The sequence below is a fragment of the Triticum urartu genome, chromosome 5 (assembly GCF_003073215.2).
Source record: "Triticum urartu cultivar G1812 chromosome 5, Tu2.1, whole genome shotgun sequence".
Taxonomy (NCBI): Eukaryota; Viridiplantae; Streptophyta; class Magnoliopsida; order Poales; family Poaceae; genus Triticum; species Triticum urartu.
The window spans coordinates 44,667,099-44,683,442 of NC_053026.1; the positions used below are offsets into that span (position 1 = coordinate 44,667,099).

At 46.4% G+C, this 16,344-nt stretch overlaps 1 protein-coding gene across 1 annotated transcript; it reads left to right on the plus strand.

Annotated features, from left to right (window-relative positions):
• The first annotated feature begins 10,085 nt into the window (after positions 1–10,085).
• LOC125507771 (single myb histone 5-like) lies at positions 10,086–13,772 on the plus strand. Its single transcript, XM_048672266.1, has 7 exons — positions 10,086–10,310; positions 10,396–10,656; positions 10,754–10,992; positions 11,118–11,202; positions 11,525–11,608; positions 12,339–12,695; positions 13,016–13,772. Exons 2-7 carry the CDS (start codon positions 10,507–10,509, stop codon positions 13,028–13,030), a joined length of 930 nt encoding a protein of 309 aa, XP_048528223.1. The 5' UTR covers positions 10,086–10,310; positions 10,396–10,506; the 3' UTR covers positions 13,031–13,772.
• Positions 13,773–16,344: the final 2,572 nt, after the last annotated feature.

Below are 16,344 nucleotides of genomic sequence, written 5' to 3' on the forward strand. Positions count from 1 at the left end.
GCTCGCATCAGTTTTGGGATTGCTTTGTTCTGTTTGACATTCAGGACATTATATTTTGGCTGCTCTGTGATCACCTCTCCATCTATCATAAATATTACCTAACCTTCTCTGATTTGTTGTAAAAGAACTCTGAATCTATAGGAGGGGGCTAATAGCTGGCCACAACAAACTAAAGTAGAGAACCTAGAGGAGTGGGATAATAGCGGCACACAAACAGACACACACATGCATGTGTTCAATTACAACAACCGGAGAAATGACTACATACTCATGATAGCCAATAACTCATCAAACATCATCTTCAACCTCCCATATGTCTTCAACGTATGATGTTTTTACTACATGGTCGGCTGCCATTAAATCTACGATGTTTTTTGTATAGACAAGCACACCCTGCCTTGCTAACATTAGTCTTCTCTACCTTGCTTGAGAATCTAGAACCATAGACTTTTTTCTCTACCTGCTTGATCTTCTTAGTGCGTTTGATCTTCTCAGCAGACCAGCATGTAGCTGCCTGCCACTTCGGGTCACCTGAAGAATATGGAGAAATATTTACAAAAGTTTAAGAAATTGCATAGCGTCGATAGAAAATGTGATGTCGCAATTACAACACCGGATCTCAACTACATATTGCAATCTCATTTTCAGAAAGAAGTATCATCATATACTGCAGAAATCTTATAATTCTATGAACATATACTGTACATCTCAAAACAGTGGTCCGTTTCAAGTTATTAATAAGTAACATGCAGACAGTTTCATTCTTTGCTCGGCCAACCAACAATTGTTTTTATATTAGAAATATATGGAAGCCAACCTAATAATACTATTAGAAGACAAATATGATACATGAATTGACAACTAACAGTGATGTTATTCAAGCACAGTCATACTTGCAGTAATTAATACTTCATAACAGGACCACAAGCGCAACAGTTTCCTACCACAAAATCCCTTGTATAGAGAGTTGTACCTAACAGTTTGCTGCCATCATCCCATCACTTCCTACACAGCAACAAATATAATTAGTGCACTATATTAATGAGTAAAGCAGACGCAAAATAAAAAATAGACATTTGACACCTCTTCCAATTTAGTGCATATACGCTGATCATGACCTTCCACCCCACAGTAGCCACATTTCCTCTTTGATCTTTGCTTCTTCATTTTTGCCTGCAACCTTTTCTTCGGTGCACCTCGGCCTTGTACATGCACTGGGTCTAAAACCTTTTCCAAATCTGCACAATCAATTTCCGTCGTCTGTGGCAGCACCGGACCCAACCTAATGCATTCCTCCTGACCACGGCTTGATTCCTTGCTGCCATCTTGTGCATTCAGAACCGTCTTCAGACGCTGATACTCGTCACTGGATTGACATGCCCGGAAACATGCCGCATGACTCAAATTCCGCAACTCACGGTACCTCACAAGGCTTTCTGAATAGTCATACATCTCGCTCTTTCTGGTCGGAGCGAATGCTGACTTCGCACTCATTGTCCACCTCATGGGAACACAACACCTAGGCAGCAGTTCCACTTGACGTATTCCCAAGATGTAGAATATATGAGAGCATGGTGTTCCCAAGCATTCCAGCTTACGACAAGAGCAACTGATCATGTACAAAGAACCTTCCTTCACCTTACAGCGCACTTCAAACTTCTTCTCTCTTCTATCGATCTTAGCGACAACATATGTAGTCAACTCCCATGCGTCTAGTATCTCGTTGATAACATATCTGCTGACGGCATTTATGCTCCATCTGACCAACTCAAACATACAAGGCGTGAAAACCCGGGCAGCATGTTTCTCAAGACTTGAAGCATCCGCATCTGTAAATGGAATGGACTGTAAGGCCACGATGTCTAGGATCGCCTTGTTCAAGCGTCGTCCCGAAAGGCAACGCTCATAGTGCTCTAGCATATCAAACAATGTCATCTTACCCTCAAGATGTGTATGTAGCACCGAGTTGAGGCTCTCACTACGCTGATTGCTGCTCAATCCTAAGAAACAACGCCCCACCAGGTATGGAGCACACCACAGCTTCCTCATCTGATACATCTGATGCAGCCACGACTCCTCACTTGTCACTTCATTCCTTCGTAAGAACTCTATCCATTTTCTCTCATGCTCTTCAATAGAAGACGAGTCATATATGAAAGATCTGAATTCTTCCCTAACCTCGTCGTCATGCAAATGGCGTACAATATTCTGCTGAATGTGCCATACACATAGCTTGTGGTATGAGTCAGGCCACACCACCCTGATCGCTCTCTGCATTGCAAGGTCCCCGTCGGTGATTACAGATATCGGATGCTTTTGCGACATGGCTTCAGAAAATGTCCGCAACATCCACTCGTACGCCTCGTTAGTTTCATGAGAAATGATCCTGCATCCAAAGATAACAGTGCCGCGGTGGTGATTCAACCCGACAAACGGCACAAACGGAAGATTGTACTTATTGGTCCTATATGTGCTACCAAAAACAACAACAACACGGAAAGCCTCGTAATCAAGGCGGGATTGAGTATCGGACCAGAACAATCCCTTCAAATGCCCAGCTTTATCAACCAAGTATTTGAAGAAATAATCTGGGTCTCTTGTCGCGCCATCATGTGACGGATCACCGTCTGAGCATCACCGGCAGCGACTGTTTCCTGCTTGTAGCGATGGCAGAAGTTATAGATGTCCCTCGTCGTGCATCCAACATGGTCATATCCACCGTACTGCATGCACAACACATCCATGATTTTGTGTTTCTTGATTCCAACACTTTTCATCTCTATAATGTCCGCTTTCTTCTCGTCGCTCATTCTTCTGTGGGAACACAGACAGCAAGAAAGGTCTCGTGGGGCCAAAGGATGGTTGTGTTCGTCGATGAAATCTTTCAGAAACCACCGCCCTATTTTCGCGACTCTTGCAATGACAAATTTCGCTTTACACCCAACACGAGTGATATTCCGTGGCTTCCTCTCCCTATCTTCTCTCTTCCTCTTCATGTGTTTCTCTTCACGGCAACCTTCACGACTACAGACAAGTTTCCTCAGAATTATCTTCTCGTTCGCTTCATCCCACTCAACATATCCTTTCCTCACACTAAAGCCTTTCTCAAGAGCATACTTGTTATAGAACTCAAAACCCTCTTCCTCGCTATCAAACATCCTGCTGACAATGCCGTCATACACTACTGGAATCAGCTAGTTTGCCATCTGCCAGTTCTTTGCCGTCCGCTAGCGGACGGCAAAGAAGCTCTTTGCCATCAGCTTCCAAAAAGCAGACGGCAAAGAACTGGCTGATGGCAAAGACCAAGTTTGCCATCAGCCAGTTCTTTGCCGTCCGCTAGCGGACGGCAAAGAGGGAGGGGCCCCACTGACGAACTGCAAACAAAAAAAAACCTAACGGGCCCCCTCTTTGCCGTCCACTAGCGGACGGCAAAGAGCAAGAAGGCGGACGGCAAAGAGGGAGGCCCCATGTAACGTTAACGGGGACGCGCCCCACACCCCCTCTCTCTCTCTTTCTCTCCCACCTCTCGCCACCCCGTCGCACCACGCCCCGCCGCCGCCCCAGCGCCCCCCGCCGCCGCCCCAGCGCCCCCCGCCGTCGTCCCGGCGCCCCCCCCCGCCCCGCCGCCCCGGCCGGGCCCCGGCGCCGCCGCCCCAGGCCGCCCCGCCCCCCTCCTCCGCCGCCCCAGGCCGCCCCGCCCCGCTCCTCCGCCGCCCCAGGCCGCACCGCCCCCTCCTCCACCCTGCAGGTGAGCTTCTTCCTTTTTTTTCCTTTTTTCTGTTTTTTTAGTTTTAGGTTTATGTTTAATTTAGATTTAGTTTTAGTTTTAGGATTAGTTTTTAGGTTTATAGGTTTAGTTTTAGTTTAAGTTTTAGGTTTAGATTTAGTTTTTTTCTTTTTCTGTTTTTTTAGTTTTAGGTTTAGGTTTAGTTTAGTTTTAGGAAAGAAGAAAAAGAGAAAAAGAAGAGATCGGGAGAAGAAGAAGAAGAGGAGGAGGAGAAGAAAAAAGAAGAAGAGGAAGAAGAAGAAGAAAAAAGAGGAGAGGAGGAGAAGAAGAAGAGGAAAAAGGAAAGGAGGAAGAAGAAGAAAAACGAGGAGAGGAGGAGAAGAAGAAGAGGAAAAAGGAAAGGAGGAAGAAGAAGAAGAAGAAGGAAAAAAAGGAAGAAAAGGAAAAAGAGGAAGAAGAAGAAAAGGAAAAAAACCCGACCCGACACGGTACCCTAACCCCGACCCGGCACCCCGACACGACACCCCGACCCCCCGACCCCGAAACAGCACCCCGACCCCGACACGGCACCCCGACACCGACAGAACACCCCGACCACCGACACCTCCCGAAAAGGTGTTCTTTGGCCTTCCAGAGGCCGACGGGGTCATATATTTGTGAATTATTAGTTAGGTCATATATTTTTCGATTTTGTTATGAAAAACATCATATATAATTGTGTTGATCGTGTAGTTTTAAATGTGCAGTTGTTTCATCGCTGCGAGGTTTGGTGTTCGACGACCTCGCCGTGCTTTTGACGAGCTCTGCCATGTAGTGACGTGTAGATGACATCATACGGCGGACGGCAAAGACACTAGAAAGTTTGCCGTCAGCGGCGGACGGCAAAGGCCTGTCGTTAGCCACTTAACGGACTGACAGCGCAATTATTGTCGTCCGCCTTCTTTGCCGTCTGCCACGCTCTCTTTGCCGTCTGCGGCGGACGGCAAAGACTTTGCCATCAATAGCAGACGGCAAAGTAGCTGTTTACCGAAGCCTACTTTGCCGGAGCCTTTTGCCGTCCGCGGCTGACGGCAAAGGCCTTTGCCGTCCGCCGTTCATGCCTTTGCCGTCCGCCGTGGCAGACGGCAAAGTAGCTGATTCCTGTAGTGATACTCAGCCATACAGAGTGCACTTACATCGGCCATGACTTCCTGCATATGACATATAAATGATCAACTGGTCTCAATCATGTACTGGATGTAAAGTAATTTCCATGCTCATATATTCCCCTCAAGATAAGAGGTTCGGAATAATTTAAAAAATGTCCAACATCTCATGCCTTTTATGATTATAGTTTTTGTTCATATGAAGAAAGAAAAAGCTGCTGTACAAAGCTGCTGTACAACATCTCATGACTTGTTGATTTTCAGAAACTAGATGGTTTTTTGAACATTAATTCAGAAACTTGTTGATTTTTATATAAGTTATTTCAGAACATAGCAAACAAATTCAGAAAGTGCAAAGAGATCAGACCCATTCCACTGTAAACTACACCTACACATATTGGACGAACATATATTGTCAGTTCTCCACAGAAAGAGATTCAGAATTTGGAATACGTGCCCCAACACTGTGGTAGTAATTCAGATCAAAGAGATTCAGAAAGAGCGGAGCTAATAGAGCAAATAGATTCAGATTCAGCCGGGGGTTGAGGGAACAGGGAGGAAGAAGGCAGGAGTGGCGGCTACGTGCCTATGGACTGGTCGCCGGCGTTGCTGGTCGGCTTATCGGCAGCAGGAGGCGCTGCTCAGGGCGATGGAACACTACGACCGACCGCAGTTGGAGCCTCCAGGACCCCGCGCCAGCGTTGTCTCCGCCAAGACCTCACGGCGGCGCGGGGGGGGGGGGGGGGGGGGGGGGGGGGGCGTGGGGTAGCTTCCACCACGGCAAGCCCAGCCGGGGCTTCGCCTAATGGATGTCGCGCCGGCCTGGTCGCCAAGGTCGTCGCTCCTGCGCAACCGTCTAGCCAGATGCGAGGGATTGACCAGTGAATTGACAGAGTTACTAAAAAAACAATCATGCATGACCATAATACCCTTGTTGATTAAATTTAACCTTTTTAGTTAACAAGTTATAATCAACTGTGGAGAATAATTAAGGGAGGAGTTACATCAAATTACAAGATGTAACTCCCCAATCACCGTAAAAGAGATCATAAAAAGTATGTGTTGTGTTGTGCTAATGGGCTTAACGAGCTACTCGTGAAACCCATTTAGCTTCTTCATTAAGCTCGTTAAATTTAACAAAGGTAAAATTAATGATTGACTATTCATTAAAAAGCGAGTTACGAGCTTAATGATCCCTAACTCCCATGAACTTTTACGCGGTTTTCTGTCTGCCAAATTATACTGAAAGGGGTTTACATGAGCTATTGAAGTGTTGTTTCTTTTTCTTTTGAGAAACTATCGATCTATTTATTTTTCACTTATGAAAGTACAACAAACACCAGAAATAACTAAAATTACATCCAGCTACGTAGAACACCTAGCGACGCCTACAAGCGTTGAAACGAGTCGAAGGTGCGCCGCCGTCATCGCCCCTCCCGTGTCGGAGTCAGGCACAACTTGTTGTAGTAGACAGTCAGGAAGTTGTCATGCTAAGGCCCCATAAGACCAACACACCAGAACAGTAACTACCATAGATAAGAGAAGCGTAGATCGAAAAGATCTAAACTAAAGACACGCTAAGAACGAGAAATAAAGACCTGATCCAAGCACCAAAGGCACTCACCGACCGAAACCCGCGAGATCCGCCGGAGACACACCTCCATGCGCCCTCCGACGGTGCTAGACGCACTAACAGGACGGAGGCTAGGCGAGGAGAACCTTGTTCCATCTTCAGGTAGCCGCCGCCGTTTCGTCTACCTGAGCAAGACACAAACCCTACACAACTTGAAGAAACACCTAAAAACGGAGCCCTCCCGCGGGCAAAGGCCGGGATGGACCGCGCACCCATGACCCTAAGACCACAGGAGACGTGGCAGATCGGCGCCGCCGCCGACGAAAGGCAGAAACTGTAGTGGTCTTTCCTTGGAGGAGAGACAAAGCGATGGAAGTGCCATTTTTGTCTTAACTGTTCGTGGAGTGTAGTTTTTTTAGGGATAAGGGAGCAATCGGAGTTGCTCCTATAGAAATATTCTAAATGCCCATGAATTCTCTCGAACCATTTTCGCAAAAAAAAACCTTGAACCAAAAGACCCAAATTCCAGTCCTTGCAAACTTTCTAACAATATACTCCCTCTGTTCCTAAATATTTGTCTTTCTAGAGATTTTAAATGGTTACTACATACGGATGTATATAGACATATTTTAGAGTGTATATTCACTCGTTTTGCTCCGAATGTAGTCACTTGTTCAAACCTCTAAAAAGACAAATATTTAGAAACGGAGGGAGTACAAAATGATATTTCGTCAAAAATTAAATGCGCAAAGCGTGCGATTTTGTCGAATCTATACTACTATTAAACAAGCAAACATATTCATCGCTAAGTGCACCCCATCTAATGCGCACAAAACAAACTGAAACAATTAGAGCCTTAGATCAGGCCCACTCATATCAATCTAACCGTCAGGATTAACAACTTATCCTCCTGGAGTGTGCGTTTAGCAATTTTAGGCGTCGGACGAAAACTCTGCCACCATCTCTAGCGATTCCAAAAATCCAAAAAGAAAGGAAACAAAACTTTAAAAAAGGAAACAAATCCCTACAATCACGTAACAGCCAATCTTCTCCCGAACTGCCCCCGGGACAGCCTCACGGGCGCCCTTCGCGTTGGCCCTCCTAGCCTCCCGCATGCCGCCGCCGCAGCCGCTCCATCTTGCACGGGTCGCCGCGCTCCCTCCCCGCAGCCTCCGCCGCTTGCTCCACCAGACGCTTGATGCCCACGCGGTGTTGCTGCGTGCGCAAGGGTTCTGCGGTGGAGACGTGGAAGAACGATGACGGGGTGGGGCCGTTTGACGCCGACGAGCGCAGTGACGAGAAGGCTCTTCAGACGAGGGTACTTCTCTCCCTCTCACTCTCTATGTTCCTTCTTCCCTCTCTACTCTCCTGTCCCTCTCAAGCTGCAGCAAGGCGTTGCGGCGGTGCCGGCATAAGGGCATGGGCGGCGGCAGGACCAACTGCACCCTCTGCACCCAATCTGTCTTTCTAACCTCTATGTTCAGTATGTTTGAGTAGAGGATCTAAATCGAGGTCACATGAGCTTGCCGGCAACACCCTCTGTGTATGCTCAATTACGAATCAGTAAAGATATACGTACATACCATTTGATGAAATATGTAAATGGACCTTCTGTGTATGCTCAATTACCTCTTGTATTGAATTTTCTAAAATTTTGGATCGATCAACACGTGATCAGTGACATGGAGAGTTTGTTCGCTCCTGGCACCTTAATGAATCCTGACCAATTCAATATCTTTTTTTATTGGTCATGCCATGTTTTATGCAAAATTTGAAGTAATCATAGATTGATTCTGAGCATAATGCACACAAAATTGTCCTATGTATTCCTTCTCCATCTTACTATTTTGGCTACATCTATTTGTCATTTTTTATTGATGAGTACAAGCCTGCTTAAGTGCTTAGTGAAGATTACATTTAGAGGACAGACTGTTCCCACAAGACTTTTTTAATATCACCATTATATCGCATGCTTCATTGTAGGGGATCCTTTTTTTTCACATTTAATTTGTTACTGGCCACTAGAAACATGGGATCGGTCAAGGAAGAAAAGGTGGAGATGAGGAGGTTGCGGATGAAGTTGATCTTGAAGAGTATGAAGAAGAAGATGCGGCAGGTATCTATCTAATGGTGTGTCTCTTATATAGGGTGAGGATGGTTTCTATGACAAAGCTAGAATGATGCAATGGAGAGGCCGAGGACATGGGGGAAGAGGTTGTGGCTAGGGCCATGCATTACCATGGCGAGAAACGGGACGGTGGGCATCCAATCGACACTCTTCCATCCAATCACAGTGCTGAGCATCTGGTGGTGCCAAAGCCGCCTCCTGGTCCGCAGATGCCACATGGTAGAAGAAGGATAGTAATACCCTATACATGCGCCATGTATACTGCATTACTGTTGGTCGTTGGCCATGTGAATATGTCTTTTAGCAGCTCATATATGTTCAGGTTCATGTCATCTTTTGTGCTAACAACTTAACAAGAGAATGTGCAGGTTATCAAGGGCAAACGACTAGATTCGATTTCATGATTAACATTTACAATTGAGATGGATGCCTTCAGGTTACAACCGAAAACACTTGTATTTATGATCATGCACATATTTAATGCAAAGTTTTTTTTACCATCCACGTGTTCATGTTTTAGATTACAAAAAGAATGATTACCTCAAAGAGCTCCAGGAACACAGTTCTAGAATTTCTAAGAGCACATATTTATTTCTTGGAAGTGATTTATTTCATTGTTTGAATATTTAACCAGAGATACTTTGGCTAAATGCATGTGGTTTCTAATTAAATTAGACTACTTTGTAGTGATCATAAATCAGTGATGCTTCCTTTTTACCATGGGTGAGCAATTGATGTACAATGAGATTTAATTGCTGGGAATAAATAGTATTGTACTATCAACTGCGACAAGATCTACTTGATATCTATATTCTCCCCTTTGTTACTACTGTAATCATATCAATGTGCAAATGAAGTGCAAAGAAGTCCAAGATCTACTAACTTTGTTATCTACCTTGTTTCCGCACTACATGTATCTAAGTGCTTACGGATGCCTTTTGTGAATGAATTTAGGTTTTTTGAGTGAGCAGCTTGATACCTTTTCGGGAATGTATTCGAGTGGGTGAAATACTCCCCACTTGTCCCAAGAGGTCCTGGTGTGGAAGCTTAGCACTCAGTCTATCCTTTACTGAGGCAAAAATAGTTTGAATACGCACACCTTCATATATGTAGCTGGTAACGCATCTTGTCTAGGAAAGGGTATTTATAGTACTTATTAGTATAAAGTAAATTACAAAGTTTGTGGTATTCCAATTAAAAACTTTGTTGTTCCGTGACATGCCACAATCCGATCGTTTGTGCTTGTTATAGGTTTAACTAAGTTTGCATTAGTTCTTATGTACATGTCGTGTGCATGACTTGCAATTTGAATCAACAATGATTTTTGCTATTTCATTACATGCAATAATTTAGACGATTTTTATTATTCATGATATGCAATATTTAGATGACCGTCATCCTTGAATAATTTTGTGTTAATCTAGACGTGCGTTGCAGGTACACGTTTACTAGTTTCTCAGGGCCAAAACAAATCAAATCCCTCCGCTCTCGGTGTGTCGACAGAGCAAAAAAAAATAATAAAAAAAATCCATCATCCCCGCGGCGACTTTTCCTCTCCACCGTATCCTCCTCCTCCCCTGTGCCGCCCTGCCCTATCTCAAGCTCCGATCCACCGTGCCCTAGACCTGCCGCCGAACGTGCCCTAGCCACCGCCGGCGCCCCCCGCGCGCGGTCGCCGTCTCCGCCCTACCTCGCCGCGCCCCCGCCCCCGTCCCGCCCGCAGCCTTCGTTTCCGAGGTACGTACGAGTACGAGCTTTCTAGGCGTCGATCCGGTGGTTGATTAGTCGATCCCGAACTGACCTCGAGGGATTCCGGGCCTAGATCCGCCTCCGATCTGCTCGGCGGCAGGCGCTGTTGCTGTCGTTGTTGAAGGAGGAGGAGGAGGAGGAGGAGGAGAGGGAGCCCTAGACTCCTAGGGCAAGGCCGAAGCAGATGGGGGCACCGAAGCAGAAGTGGACGGCGGAGGAGGAGGCGGCGCTCAAGGCCGGGATAGGCAAGCACGGGGCCGGGAAATGGCGCACCATACTCAAGGACCCCGAGTTCAGCAACATCCTGCGCTACCGCTCTAACGTTGACCTCAAGGTTCGTTCCTGCGTCCGTTTCCTCGGCTGCCAGACCCTGCGCGCTTTAGCCGCTCCACTAGATTGGAGAGACTCTGATGACTGCTGCATGATTGCAGGACAAGTGGCGGAACATGAATGTCACGGTGAACGCGTCGGGCACTCGCGACAAAGTGAGGACGACGACCACGACGACACCCACGGCTAAGAAGCCGAGGTCTGCTCCGAAGCAGGAAAACCACCCGACGTCGATCACCACCATCACCTCCGACGGCGATGATGACGTCGTCGATGTGAAGCCTATCATAAAGCCTATTGTGACGTTTACTACAGGTTCAGGGAATAAATCGCTATCCAGGTAGGTGCCCTGTTCGATATACTGGTTTGAATGCTTGTTTATTTCCTTTGTTCTACCAGTATCTCGAACAGAAACTTGCAAGGTTTTGACTGCTTTGATGTACCTCTATGGTGCCGTTCCTGCAGGCTAGAAAATATCATACTGGAGGCCGTGAAGACCTTGAATGAGCCTACAGGGTCATACAAAACAGCCGTTGCTAATTACATAGAGGTCTCTATATGCTTCTTCTGTTTATCATGTACTTTATCACAATGAAATGTCAACAACAAACATAATATATGATGCTTTACAAATGCTAAATTTCGTAGTCTTCATGAATAAAACATTGCTTATTTACGTTGCCCATCACTTAATATACTTTTGAATTCAGGCAGTGATGCAGAAAAAAAATTATGTGACAACATAGGCACACAGAAATTATTTCATGATAATCAGTGGCTACAAAATCCCATTCCATTGTGGCAGAGTTCTATCTAATCTAGTTTGTTTTGTAGATTGCTCCGTTCTTAACATATTTTTTCATGTCATGTAGGAACAATACTGGCCACCTGCTGATTTTGATCATGTACTGTCTGCAAAACTGAATGAGTTGACATCATCTGGGAAATTGATGAAGGTAGTAACGTTTCTTTCTACCATAACTCCGTTATTGTAAATTATAAAGAGGTGGGCAAAAAGTGCCCTGATATAAAGTATTAAAGTCACACCTGTTACCGTTGTTGTAGCATATAAATGAAGTCTGATGAAGCTCAATGAACTAGGATGTTTTCATATTATGTCTGGGTTTATCATTATATGGATGACTGTGCTTGATATGTTGTGCTCCCCCCAAATGCATTCACCCTATCAACACGTGTGTGAGCACTCTCTGTTCCAAACATTGTTTGCCTGCTATTGGCATCTACTCCCTCTGTCCCAAAATACTATGATAGTGTCAAAAACGTTCTTATATTTTGGGACGGACGGTGTACTTATCTATTCTATTATAATTGCTTTCAGTGCCGTAACATGTCTAGTAGGACAGTACTTATCTAGGTAGTAAGATTCAAAATGCCATACTATATTTCAGAAAGGTACTATTATACCTTTTGCTGGATCTCTTTGGTTCCAATGATATCTTTTGTATGCGTATTTTTTTTTTGCCATGGACCACCTGGAAATTGCTGTTATATATATATTTTTAGTTGGAATGTAAGGTCCCTAAAATCATGAACCTGGATAATCTTAATATTTTAGCCTTGAAAATTTGTATGTTCACACCTAGATAGGCTAGGTTACTCTTTTTAAGTGTATAAGCCATCTGCCATGCAGCCCAATACTGAAGTTTATTAGTTTAACAATTTTAGGTGAATCGGAAGTACAGGATAGCCCCTAGCTCGTCCTTTTTAGAAGGGCGAAGCTCCAAAATGCTGCTGCTTGATGATATAAAAAAGGAGCCAACCAAGGTAGAGAAGGTAGAGCGGGATGGCTTTACAGCCCACACCAAATCTCAGGTAGATGCTGAACTTGCACGGATGAGAAACATGAGCGCAGAAGAGGCTGCAGCTGCAGCAGCTCGTGCGGTTGCTGAGGCAGACGCTATCATGGCGGAAGCTGAAGCCGCAATGAGGGAAGCGGAGGCTGCAGAAGCTGATGCTGTAGCTGCACAAGCCTTTGCGGAAGCAGCAATGTTGACATTAAAAAACAGGAGTTCCGCAAAATTGGTAATTGTTTCAAGTACTTAGACTGTATGTTCAACTTTTTTTTTTCATGTTTTCAGTTGACATTTTGTTGGTTTTGCACACTTACATCACGCCACTTAAATGCAAGTAAATACATTCACTTTGCTTTAATATGAATTTCTAGCCCCCTCCACAAACAGTCGCATTCATATTCATGAGTAAAACATTGGAACACTTGAACACACATAATCAGAATCACTGCTTTCAAGCAATTTATATAGGAAATGGACACTTTAGAATCGTGAAAAAAAAACATGTTATCTGCTTCAGCAAATCCTGAACGCTTTCATGCTCACATGCAGATCATTCGAGGTTGACACATCTTGTGGGACCTGCTTCAGCGTCCGCTTTCCTCTGACCTTGTTGTGCGCGCGTGCATGCCTGCTGAATTCCAGCGCAAACTAACTGATGCTTTGGTGTTACTGGAGCCATCGAGCTGATGGCAATGCTGATCTGTTATTTTAATCCATGCAAGCTCATCCCAGATTCAAGCAGCGCAAACTTGCTTGGTTTTCTGACTTGCACCTTGAAGCTAGTTACCTTTCTCCCTCATGCCGGTTTGCCGAGGGATGGAGGAAGACAAACTCATATTTAACTCCCACATTACAGAGACGTAAATGCGATCTGCACGGGCTGTGGGATGATGAGAAGCTGAATAAATACAGATGATGGTCATTCCATCTTTCTGGACCCTTGTTGCTGTCATGGTTTAGGTCACTGCCATGTTGGAATTTTATTCACCATGTGTTGGATTACCTTACCTTCCTTTTGCGGCGAATCTTCCGAATGAACGGTGCCTTTCAGTTTGCCGCTTGTCTGTCTGGTCTGCCCCAGGCCAAGGTATTTGGTACAGAATAATCACAGCGTCTATAGAATTCATTCATGTATTCAGTCTGTATAAGTTTGCCAAGCCAAAATAGTTGGCAACATAACATGTTTTGGCAAGCCGAATTCACCCAATATTTATCTTGGTATTGTACCGGTGCTTGGAAAAAACGCAGTTGTACATTTGGTGATCCAACGTCTACCAATCTTTGATATCGGTGAACTTGGGTGGCATGTGCGTCTTGGTTCAACCCAAAGTTTCTTGGAATTGTACAAAGCGCACACATGCTTTTTCAATCCGTGTGATTGTTTACCAGAGAATCGTTGTTGTTCTCCATGGAATAAAGGAGGAGAAAAATGTTCGTCAAATGCGCTGGCTGCTACAGTCAGCTGGACACTGACAGAGGCAACAACCAACTCATTGTACTCTCAGTTCCTGTATATATAGGAGCATATATAGCTTGGATTTTGCAAACAAATGTACGAGCGGAAGAGAAGAAAAGCAAACAAACATATCGGCCGTTCCGTTTGGAATGCATGAATTTCATAGAAACACTACAATCCATTATATATGAACGGCAGGAAAAAGAAAGACACGTTCTATAGAGGCCGCAAATCAAAACATTGGTGGTCATCTCGAAAAAAGAAGATCAAAAAACAAGAGCGATGAAGTGCAAGTGCAACGTATGGAGAGAGAGAGAGAGAGAGAGAGAGAGAGCAGGAAAAAGAAAGACACGTTCTATAGAGGCCATCACTACTCAATGATGTATCAAAAGAAAAAGGGAAATTTGTCCATTTAAAGAAGTAGAAATATGTCGTCGAAAAAAGCAGAAGCTTCACAATTTTGCGCATGCCAGTTCCTTTGGTGATGGGAACTATGAAACAGTTGCACCTCTAGTTCTTTGAGTTGTCATTATCTAAAGAAGTGATGAAAAAGTTCTTTGAGTTCTAGTATTAATTACATTCTAGTAACATATTTGATCATAAAGTTTTATCTCAATGATTTCACAACTTGGAACTGGACCGGATTAGTCATCACCTTTTTTTGCTGTTGAGGAATTTCACCACTTCGTCTCCTTTGTGTGATTTTCAATTCATATAACTAGGCCAATGCCCACTCAGCAAGGTAGTCAGAAGCCTAGTCTTCTGGTTGTACTCCCTTTATTCACTTTTCAAAGACGTTTTAGAAAGTTCAGACAACACCCAAAACAGTTCAATGGCAGTTGTCTAAAACGTCTTACAAAAGTTAACCGAGGGAGAAGAACATACAAGTCAGTATATTCAGGTGGCTTTAAGGGAGGCATATCCAACTGGGAGTACACGTAGTTCTTGTCATGGAATCATCCAAAGAAAGTGAGGCATAATTATTTACATGGAGGGATGGTCAAACTGTTGCTTAGAAGATTGCTATGCTCTGCACATGGAACAACACATGGTCTTGTGTGCCGCTTTGTTGGTTCTAGTATCATATGTGTTAAGAGTACGTAATGGGCCTAATGGGCCCGTTAGTCTTAGGATTAATTAGAGATAAAAGTCGCTTTCTTAGAGGTCAAGTAAGCCTTACTTGGGAGTCAAGTAAACCTCTCTATATAAAAAGAGATGTATCAATCTAATCAAGCAAGAATTAAGAAGGAAATCCTTCCATCTTGCCCGGCCGTGGGCAAAAGGCCCCCGGCCGGCCTTCTTGCGCCCTCCTTCTAGCAGTGCCATAACAATTTGGTATCAGCTAGCTTCGGTTCGATCATGTCTTCACCGCCGCCCAACCCGTCTCTTCCGCTACCGGTCACGACCGTCGCCCCGCTCCTGCCCGCGCCGGGATCCTCCGTCGCGCCCGCCCCCGTCGTCCTCACCCCGGAGGTGTCCGGGACGCTGCGGGACCTAACACAGGCGGTCCAGGAGATCCACCTGTTCTTGGCCGGGTCCTATGGGCCGCACCCGGCTGCGCCGCCCATCACCGCCACCGCGCCGCCGTGGCTGCCGTGGCAGCCGCCGCACCAAGCGGCCCCCGCCGCGCTCGCCGGGCTGCTGCAGCAGCCGCTGCAGCTGCCATCCATCGCCCCGTCCTGGCTGTCGTGGCAGCCGCCGCACCAGGCGGCCTTCGCCGCGCTCGCCGGGCCACCGCAGCTGCCATCCATCGCCACCACCGCTCAGCCCTGGCTGCACTGGTAGCCGCCTCTCCTGCCGGCCTCCGCCGCGCCCGGCGCTCCGCCGCAGCAGCCACTGCCGCTGCCCGGTGCGCCACCGCCGCAGCCGCTGCCGCAGCCACCGCCGGTTAGCTCCGGCCCCGCGTCGACCGTGCCGGCGGGAGTCCCGCTCCACCAAGTCCAGTCCCCGCCGTCGCTGTCACCGCTTCCGCCTTGGATCGCTACCCGCCACGTGTCAGCGGCGGTGAGGCTGCAGGCTACTGCGCGACCTCCTAGCGCGTCGGCGTGTGCGGGAGATGCGTGGTCTGCAGCTGCCGCTCCTCCAAGTTGCCCTTCGCTGCGCAAAGGACCTCGATCTCATCCACTCCGCCGGGGATCTTGGGCATGCGGTTTCCCCACGGGCAGCGGGCATGCTGTTTTCCCCACGGGCGGCGACCTTCAAGTCTGCGACATTGGCGGTTGGGGGGGCGCACCCCTCCTCGTCATTCTCCATCGCAAGCCCCCCACTCTTCCCTGTGCGGTGCAGACCAACAGCCGTCCGACAGGAAGAAGGCATGGTGTCACCGACAACAACGCACCACGTAGCACCACTGCATTCCGTCACCGGGCGCCGCAAGGGCGCCTCTGCTGGTCACTCTTGCGACCACTTCCAGGTGGCCATA